Source organism: Sinocyclocheilus grahami, unplaced genomic scaffold (genome assembly GCF_001515645.1).
Source record: "Sinocyclocheilus grahami isolate Dianchi unplaced genomic scaffold, SAMN03320097.WGS_v1.1 scaffold2919.1, whole genome shotgun sequence".
NCBI lineage: Eukaryota > Metazoa > Chordata > Actinopteri > Cypriniformes > Cyprinidae > Sinocyclocheilus > Sinocyclocheilus grahami.
This window is the reverse complement of record NW_015508093.1, coordinates 1-10,249: the sequence shown is the minus strand read 5'-3', so window position 1 is coordinate 10,249 and position 10,249 is coordinate 1. Positions and strand designations below refer to the sequence as shown.

The window sequence follows — 10,249 nt, the reverse complement described above, 5'->3', positions numbered from 1 at the left end:
TTGTACTTGACTAACTGGGGCCCAGGTCAGGAAGCAGACATACTGGCTAAACCGACCGTCTGCTAGCCACCTCATGTCACAGAAATCAGTTAATTCTCAGCACGTAGAAACTCTTTCACCTAGATATCACACTAGTAATCTTCCTGATTTATCCCAATTCCTTAGCATATCCAAAACCTCAGAACAACTTGATGTAACAGAAACTATAGACTCTCTCTTTTCTAGCATTTTAAATACAGTTGCTCCTTTACGCTTAAGGAAGATTAAAGAAAACAGTCTGACACCGTGGTATAATGAGCACCCTCGCACCCTACAGAGAGCAGCCCGGAAAATGGAGCGCAGCTGGAGGAAAACAAAACTAGAGGTATTTCGTATTGCTTGGCGGGAAAGTAACCTATCCTACAGAAAAGCATTAAAAACTGCTAGATCTGATTACTTTTTTTCTCTTTTAGAAGAAAACAAACATAACCCCAGGTATTTATTCAATACGGTGGCTAAATTTACGAAAAATAAAGCATGAACAAGTGATGACATTTCCCAACAGCACAGCAGTAATGACTTTATGAACTACTGCTTAGACCGTCAAGACAAACCAACCACAGACCCACAGTAACAAAATGTAAACGGACACGTTCCACACACTTCCCACAATCATGTCTGTGTTGTTTAAATGCTGTAAAAGTGAACATTTGTTGTACACCAAATAAGAGCTGTAAAAAAACTCCCTCATGATCATATTTATTAGTCTATATGACATGTTTACAAAAAACACAAACAAACAAGCAAAAAAGACAGGTTTATGTTTAATCGTAAGTTTGGGATAAATTGCTACCTCAGAATGGCTGTTGTCTTCATTATTAAATTGTATTTGTGTTTATTTATAATTAATTGAGATATTATGCAAGTAGGCTACATATTAAACATCATTCATCATAACCATCAGTTACGCCAGCAGACCAACTAAGTGCAATTATTCAGCTTGAATTTATAGCTTATTGTCATTATAATAACAACCGTTTAATTAAAAACAAAGGTCTATATATGATTCATAGATGTATATCAGTTAAGTAGGTGTTGTCATTATACACGCATACAATGAAATTAGGATAGCTTCCCCTCAGCATAATTTACATATATCACAGTGCAACAAACACATGAATCACAAATTTAACCATGTTACATACTTGCACAATAGAGAATGGAGTTACTCTAAAGACTAGATTATATTGCACAATTAGTGTATATTGTACTAAGTCTCCCCAAAGAAAAACCGGGGTCTAGCCTAATATCACTCAAATGTGAGGGAGCACGGACAACTTTCAGAAAATTCAAAATGTTGGGGAAAAAATAAATGTTATTCTTACGGGGCGAACGAGACAGGAGACTTGCGGATCCATTTGCAAAGCTTCAATAGGAGACAGAGACATGGTCATAAAACAGGCATATAGAGGGCAAGACTGAAGAGTAATCCGAAACACAAGCGATGGTCCAGGCGAGGAATAAACAGTATCCGAACAGGGCGAGACGAGAGGGGTAATCCAAGACAGGCGATATACTTCAGGGCAGGCAGATATCATACAGAAACGAGATATACAGGCTAGGATCAAAAGACGAAATTACTAAGGCAATAAGCAGGATAAACTAGACTCAAACTAGGACCTGGGAACTGGCTCCGTAAAGTAGCTACACAGAACAGCATAGATGCGAAACAATACTCGGCAGTGAGAAAGGGATCTGAGTGAGTGTTATATAGTGAATGCGTGATTGGTTACAGCTGTGTGCAATCAGTGCTGTGTGCAATCAGTGCAATGGATGCTGGGTTATGTAGTCCGGGATGACATGCAACAGTTTGTGTAGTGCGAGAGTCAATGTAATGGAAGGGTGACCTCTGGTGGTGAGTGAATTGAAGTTCATAGACCGGATTCGTGACAGTTATATTATATTGTATTGTATTTTTATGGTTTTACTCAAGGACTGAGAGGTGGAAAATAATTTAGTTAATAGCCATTAGGTTTCTAAAGTTATGATCCAAAATGCAAATCCCCTTATTATAGCGCCACCTAGTATCGGACAGATGTGCGTCTGGGCTGAGTAGCGGTGCACGACTGGGATCATCCTGCCAAGTTTATGATTTTTGACGCCAATATACTTTAAGGGAAGAACGAAGAAGAAGAAGAAATAAAGACAATAAAGAGGCTAAGTATGACTAAGATCATAAATATTTTGGCTGATCCTGTTGAGATGCAGTTAGACAACGCAACCTCTCTCTTTCTGTAAGAAAACAACAATTCGCAAAAGGAAATGAGAGAAAAATGAACAGTGTTTACATTTAGGCTATAGAAAATTTAGAAAATCATCACATCTGTCATTAATCATTTAATAAGATTCACTTTACAATATTTATTTTCCATTATGATGACTTTGTTGAAAATTCCTTTTATTCAGTGGTAAACTGTAGGCTACAGTTCATATATAATACATATTTATATACTGAATAGGTAGATTTCTCTGTTGCATCTTAGATATATTGCATGTTTAAAATGCCAAAAAGAATGTTTGTTAATTATATATCCTATTGGAACACTAAACAAAGTATACAAATAATTGCCTAAAAGGTCCCATATTGTCAAAACTGAAATTTCCTGGATTTTTTCACGATTACTGAGGTCTAGGGGCTATTTAATTACTATATAAGTTTCAAAACAGTCAGTCCACAGTAAAATGCACACAGCCTGCTTAAAGTTCTAGCTATTTTTCACGAACCGTTGTGACTTCCGTAAAAAGTTGACGTCAGAACTACACAGTCACTGCCTCGTTTAACCACAGCTGTCGTCGGTTTTTTGTCTGGCAGTGGCAGCAGATATGCGATCAAATTTCTAATTTGAGGCTGTGTTACACTGATTCTGGCACCCAACATCACAATCTGTGCTGGTTTGAATGGGCCTCCAGTTTCCCCTTTGTTCTGCTGCCTCCGGCTAGCACTGTGATGTCGGCTGACCCTAGTTACCTGTGGTTGGCCTGGCCGTGCGTCACTCAGAAAACAACAGGCCAATCAGAAGAGAGGCTCATGAATATTAATTAAACAGGCCAAAATCAACCTGTTCTCAGCAGAGCTCCTGCGAGAAGAGCTGTAAAAATATATTGAGATGGTTTTTGGTACTTATACCGCAAATATATATTCTTAAGGACATCAAAACCTAAAATAAAACTCCAGAAAGGTGTACAATATGGGACCTTTAAACATTTTTGGTGAAGATTCTAACATATAATTTGCACCAATCTGTATATTTTGGACATGCTGTAGTATTACAGTATCTTACCTCATATTGGAACTTTCAACAGATGCTCAGAGGAGTTTTTCTTTCTGTCTTCTGTTAAAAAAAAATCACAGACAATTAAACAATAACTTTGCTTAATAAAGATTATGTTTTTCTCTCACTATAGTATCTGTAGGTTATACTTGCCCTTATTAGAGCTCCTGAAACGATAGTAAATCACACCAACAACAGCTGCAGCTAGCAGCAGAACAACAAAACCAGCACATATTCCCGCTACAAGACTTAAAGACGGTACTGAATCTAGAACAAAGACAGACAGTTCAAAAGACAATTCATTGCATTAATGATACATCTCAGTTAGAAATAAATAAAATAACACTAAAAATAGCAATAATACTAACACTAACATCACCACAGTCACACATGAACGTGACTGACAGAGATCAGAAGAGGAACATATGGGAAGATGTCAACCTTTAGAACAGTATGCTTTTATGAATTAACTAATATATATGGTCTAATCTATTGTAAATAAAAAAAAGGAAGGGAATTATAAAAACATACTCTTTTCAGACTCTTGTTCCTTCTCCATATTGAACAATTCTTCATTGACTTTGTCCGGACCAGACAGAGAGGCTGGAAAACACAATGGAATAACAACAAAATGAAAAAGCACGCCATTTATTATTATTTATTATTTTAATCATCAGTGTCTACTGAAAAAGACTGAAGAGTGTCAGTCTGTTCAGGTCAGAAATGCAGAAATTAAATTTGCGCAGCAAATGTGTTATGATGTTGTTTTTCTATAAACAAGGAAAGAGGTTGAACTGGTTTGAAAGTTACTGTTTAGGCAGGTCACCTTCAGACAATTCATGAACAGTAATTGAAAAGTGCTGCAGGTAAATGACACTGAATGACTTACCAGTGACGGAAACACTGAATGTTTTTACGCTGTCGCCAATGTTGCTCATTTTTTTGATGATTTTTGTGCCGTCACACTTGCGGTTTCGGTTCAAGCTTTGGCTGGTTCCTGAGCTTTTGCTTTGGATGAAATTTGCTTCATAACGTCCAGTGTGTTCAGGTCTGATGTTTTTGATGGTCAGAGATCCAGTTGCATAGTCCACCTCCAATCTGTCTCTGAAAATCTCACCTTCACCATAATACACACAACTCTTACTGGGCTCTCCATTGATCAGCGCAATCAGAGTGTCATTAATATACCACAGCATCTTGTCACGTTGTTGTTTGGTAACACCAGAGTACAAAGCAACTGAATCTCCTTCCATCACTGACATTGTTACCACATCATCACCAACCACACCTGACGACAAAGACAAACAATAATAACTTGCGTGTGTGCATTTGACATGGAATTCATCACCACACCAATGAGAAATTCAATTGCATGAGATCTTAGATAATAAAGATCTCTGTGGTGGAGAAATATACAGCCTCAGATTTTGTGTGTGTGTATGTATGTATTTATTTATTTATTTGAAATATAAGGTAAAGGAAGATGTACTTATATTTGACAGTGGTTTTATGAAACGACCAACGATAATATCCAGTGACTGAAACTACATTTTATTAAATCAAATGTTGCCACTTGGGCTGAATATTTTATACAACCTGACAATAAACATTTTGGCATTTTACATTAAGAATATGAGAGCATGTGTACATCTTTTTTTTTAAATAAATATATTGCAAATGTCTAGAAAAGTTTAAATGTACAGAAAAATTAAACTGACACGCAAATTAAGGTGCACATGTGACGAACAAAAAAAATCGATCACGTGATTTCAAACAAACGATTACAGCCTCGGGACTTTTCATTGCAAACTGCGCTGCGTTCTCAAGTAGCCTATATATGGAGTCTCTGTTTCATAGGCTCAAAGTCCTCTAAAAACAGCAAACAGGCCATGCATTTCAGGCTTTATTTACATTCACATGAGCACTTAATGCTTAATCCTCTTCATCCCCAATGAGACATAAGGGCGCACATTATAAACATCACATTACAGTACTTTGCATATTAAAAAACATAATATAAATACATGCTGAGTAGGACAATGTGTATGTTTGCAGAAGGAGGTTTAAAACGGAACAAAGTGTGAATCTGTCCCAGAAGCTCGCCAAAAGAAAACAACACTGTGCGAACTTAAAACTATTGCAGTGGACTAAATTACGATGCAACTTTATCCTGTGAATGTTTACACGTTTGGACATTTTTTTCCAAAGCAACGAGCAGCGAGATATGTCAAATTGACAAAGGCTTTTTAAAACTAATGCATTCCTATTGCATAGCCTATGCATGCAGTCAAAGCAGATATTGAAATTACAGAATCAAATGACTTACCATCAAAAAGAAAAACAAACAGAGTAAGTACAAAGTAGCCTCCCATTGTTTTAATTGTCCTCCCCAGGTGAATCATTTAAACTGAATGTTTAATTCTGCTTCCTTCTTTTCTGATAGGAAATAGGGGCATTCCTTTAAAAAAAAATCGGTGTAAGGATAAAAGGGAAAAAGAAGAAAAGAAAAAAAGAACACGGCAATTACATTGGCTCTGATTTTCCTTGTACAAGAAAGCGATACAGGTGTGCTTTTATTTCTACGGTCTGTAGGCGGGGCGGGCAGTGTTGTAGAAACCTGCTCAACTCGTAACAATTAAAAAGATCAGCCATAATTCTAGGTGAATCACACTGAATCACGTTCTAGGTGAAAATATATTAAAACAATCTAAGCTTGTTTGCTGGTTGCTGGTCTGTTTGCAGCTTTATTTGGTCACTTATCAGTTAGCATGACACCATCTACCCCATAGAAAACAATCCGTGAAAACGATTTACTAGCGATGTTATGTATGCAACATGTAACATAGCTATAGTGCATATATTGGATATATTTAAGGTTCGCAATTTAAGTTTCGTAGCAAGGCTATCGTTTCCCAGTAAATCACGTGACCGGCAGAGGAGCCTAGGTTTCGTTTCATTTTAAATTGGCCTATGAGAATGCTCCCAGAAAAACAGTACAGGGGCTTTAAAACATAACAAATGAAGTTTTGTCTGATTCTCTGTCACTGGAAGCTCGCCCCCACCCCTCCAAAAAAAAAAAATAATAATAATAAACTATTGCAATATGCCTACTGAATTACGATGCAATTCGTGGATTAACTTTATCTTGTGAATGTGTGTGATGCATATATTCGTCCAAAGCATCTTACAGGCAAAGTTTCAATTCAAACCTTTTTTTGGTGCATTCTAAAAACGGAATAATTTATTACAAGGTAAACAAAAGCCCCCACTATATGGTTGCATTCGAACACAGACAGGTTTTTAAAACCACATTCTAAAATAAACAGCACTTTTTTTTTTTTCTGGCGAAGAGAATGAACGCAATTCACCGAATGCGACACCTCCTGTGTGTCAAAGCGAAACAATCTGGTTTCATTTATTTACAAAGAAATGGGGCTCGACCTTATGGATGGAAAACCTGTGCGTATTATTGGATGCATCATTTTTTTTATTATATGAACCACACAGTCTGACTTCCTTTTTACAAAAAAAGCTGTATCCTACTCATGTTTGAAAAAGAGTCAAATAAGAGTCACAATACACGTTTTTGTCTTATACTCATCATTCATCTCTCATAGACACTAATATATTTGGCTAAGCATTATAAATGAAGTTATACATTCATTTCATGGCATGACTTCACCCTGTTCTGGTGTGTGTATAAATACGTTGCCACAAAAATAATGAAAGACTGATTTAATAAACTGCCATAAACTTTTAACATATGCCTGTATTGCAGAATGTTTTCTGCCACTATACAGTGAGTCTTAATATATGTTACACATTGTAACTGTCATTTAAGTGAAACCCTAGTGTGTGGTCAGTGAAGGGTGGTCGAATCCTGTTGGGGGAGGATCCACACACGCGCTAATATCTCACTTCTAAACAGTCAGCTTTCAGATATTTTCATTAGAAAGTTAGCATGCTCAAAGAAAATGGTTCATATTGTCCTTTTGTTCTGCTTGTATTTGTGGCAAATAAATGGTAAGTTACAAATGTGTGTTTTTGTGCTTTTATATTATGTTTTTACTGATTTAGTTCATGCTTTGTTTGTTGCACAGGGTAATATGATGGATTTGCATAGAAAAAGGATATTATGAAACCAAACTAAGATATTGCTGTAAGAGCTATTGGATTCAGGTCTAACATCAGGAGATCAAATTTATAAAATTCAGTCCACCTGTTCACATGAGCTCATCAAATTCAGAAAAAAGTGAATGTCCCATTAAATATGTGAAACAAACATAGTTTTACAGTGTCAAGATTGAAAAATATTCAGTTATTTTGTTTTATATGTTACTTATAATATGTTACTTGTGTGAAGCATCACCATTAAATAAATGTTTTGGAACCACCAGAATCTCTGATCTGTGACAAACTCTCTGTTCATCAGGTGTGTTTGCTGATACAGATGCAGTGAAGTCAGTGTCCGTGCTGGAGGGAGATTCAGTCACTCTAAACTCTAATGTTACTGAATTAATGGATGATGATCTGATTCTGTGGAGGTTTGGATCTGAAAACACTTTAATAGCTGAAATCAATGTAATGGATGGCAGCATCACTGTATATGATGATGTTCTTGATGAGAGATTCAGAGACAGACTGAAGGTGGATCATCAAACTGGATCTCTGATCATCACAAACACCAGAACTCAACACACTGGACTCTATCTACTACAGAGCAACAGTGTGAGCAAGAGCTTCACTCTCACTGTCTATGGTGAGCTAAATATCGGTTTCTTTTATTTGTAGTTTGAAAGTATATGTGCATCCTAAAGATTTTCAGTCTTAAAAATGATAGCATCTGAGATACACCTTTATTTTCACTTTAATTTTAAACCTATTAAACAGTTTCCTTTTGATGAAATATTCCAAGGTTGCTATCTCAGACGATGTTATTAAAAAACTGAAATCACAAACACTCAATGAATGACATCACAAACTCTAACTCAACAGCTGAAACAGTATCATTTACTCTGATGTTTCTTCTATTTCTCAGCTTCTTTGCCCACTCCTAACATCATCAGAGACTGTTCTTCATCATCATCATCAGCATCATCACAGCAGAATTGTTCACTGGTGTGTTCAGTGGTGAATGTGAGTCATGTGACTCTCTCCTGGTACAAAGGAAACAGTTTATTGTCCAGCATCAGTGTGTCTGATCTCAGCATCAGTCTCTCTCTACCTCTGGAGGTGGAATATCAGGAGAAAAACAGCTACAGCTGTGTGCTCAACAATCCCATCAGCAACCAGACCACACATCTGGACATCAGTCAACTCTGCCAGCCATGTGCAGGTGCATTTGTGATTATTTATGGAGTTGATTATAATTATTGGTTTTAATGATTGGTAATAATAATAATAATTTTAAAAATTGCATTTTACTGCTTGAAAATTACATTGATTCCACATTGCTGAACCATATTTCTTCTTCATTTTTTTTTTTACTCAATAAAAATATCTGTCTTATTGTACTGCTTTTCAGCCTGAAATGAAAACACAAAACACACACACACAAAAAAGAAAAATGTTCTTGTAATTTTTCTTGTAACCCACAGTAGAGGACAAAATAAACTAAGACTTTGAAATCCATTTATATGTTAACTTTAAGGCAGCAAAATTCTACTAATTATAATGTTCATTTCTCAATAGGTCACACTAATGACTGTCTCTCTGTTTTCTCAGTGTCTAAAATAGTGCCGATCTCTGCCGCTGCTGCTGGATGTCTGCTGATTTTGACTGCAATCCTGATATTTTGTATTTGCAGGAAATGTAGAAAAACTGATCAAGAAGGCAAGTGTTAAATCTCTTAATGGCTATTACATTTGTAAAAGTGATGAGTGTTATAACAAATAACAATATACTTTATTAGCATAGTTCCTTCTAACCCTCATGTTGTGTGGTAGTAATTTGATCCAGAGAGGCTTTTTTTTCCTAAATGTTATTGCATTGGACTTAAACTTACCAACTTTGCTCATGCAGGTCATAAGAACTTCCCCAAAAAACTGGACAATTGTTTTACTTTTTGGGATTTTTTCCCCACCTTATTACACTTTAGGTGTATAAATTTTACCAAACATTGGATTCAATCTTTTTTATCAACTTGTTTTCTTTCAATTATTTCAATTAGCACAGGTTTTGTGTTTCTTTTTTGGAAACGATTGATCAAAGGCGCATGATTGATCAATGTGAGCGTAGGTTTTGAGTGAACGTTCTCAAAGTTATCCACAAATAATGCTTTTTTGACTTAAAAACTGAGGTGGATAAATTCAGATCACTGAGACCAAATTAAGTAAAGGATTTTCAGCATACAATGGTTAATGGAAAGAACACAAAATAATGTCTGTAGATGTTGGGTTTAGCAATGATCAATATAGTTACATTGTCTCACAGATGCTTCAATAAAACACACTGAAAACACAGAAATGCAATGTTTTAATCTATTATTGTTATTGTTGAAACAGTTGAGACTCATGAAGACGAGATCACTTACATTGAGCCGATGTTCTACAAAAGAAAAGCACAGAAACCGGTGAGATTGTTTATTACTAATTTATGTTGTGTATCTGTGTATCATTTCAACAGTGTGTGCTTGTGCGTGTGACAAAAACACAAAACAGCACCATATTATAAATGTATAAAAGTCATAAGATCGGTATTCAGTGTGCGAAACAGTGACTCATATGCCATAATACATACAACACCCTTTCTACAGTCTAACTAAAGATTAACAGATCTACATTAGTTAATATTTTCAGTGCTCACTCATGAAGTATTTCCTATGACAGCTCATGACATCACAGTCCAAATCTTCAGAGTTTCACATACTGTACATGCTTTTGTGACTCTTACAATGCTTTTAGAAACAAACAAAAATGATGTCACGGACAGGGCCGTGC

The 10,249-nt window shown here is 36.1% G+C and overlaps 2 protein-coding genes across 2 annotated transcripts; one reads left to right on the top strand and one right to left on the bottom strand.

Annotated features, from left to right (window-relative positions):
* Nucleotides 1-3,438: 3,438 nt before the first annotated feature.
* On the bottom strand, nucleotides 3,439-5,849 carry LOC107575814 (uncharacterized). The gene is made up of 4 exons (XM_016262145.1): nucleotides 5,638-5,849; nucleotides 4,201-4,599; nucleotides 3,843-3,914; nucleotides 3,439-3,578 (listed from the first exon to the last, which is right to left on the bottom strand). Exons 1-4 carry the CDS (start codon nucleotides 5,711-5,713, stop codon nucleotides 3,439-3,441), a joined length of 687 nt encoding a protein of 228 aa, XP_016117631.1. The 5' UTR covers nucleotides 5,714-5,849.
* A 1,887-nt stretch (nucleotides 5,850-7,736) lies between these two features.
* Nucleotides 7,737-9,882, top strand: LOC107575813 (SLAM family member 5-like; the record flags this gene model as incomplete). The annotated part of the gene is made up of 4 exons (XM_016262144.1): nucleotides 7,737-8,070; nucleotides 8,350-8,646; nucleotides 9,003-9,143; nucleotides 9,815-9,882. Coding segments are annotated over 4 exons (840 nt in total), but the record flags the coding sequence as incomplete, so codon positions are not given.
* Nucleotides 9,883-10,249: the final 367 nt, after the last annotated feature.

Bases quoted from the DNA above. Each gene is read 5' to 3' on its own strand.
- LOC107575814 (XM_016262145.1), bottom strand. From the start codon at position 5,713: ATGATTCACCTGGGGAGGACAATTAAAACAATGGGAGGCTACTTTGTA. The intron at 4,600-5,637 runs GTAAGTCATTTG...CTTTGTCGTCAG, and splicing joins GTTTGTTTTTCTTTTTGATG to GTGTGGTTGGTGATGATGTG. The intron at 3,915-4,200 runs GTAAGTCATTCA...TGTGTTTTCCAG, and splicing joins ATTCAGTGTTTCCGTCACTG to CCTCTCTGTCTGGTCCGGAC.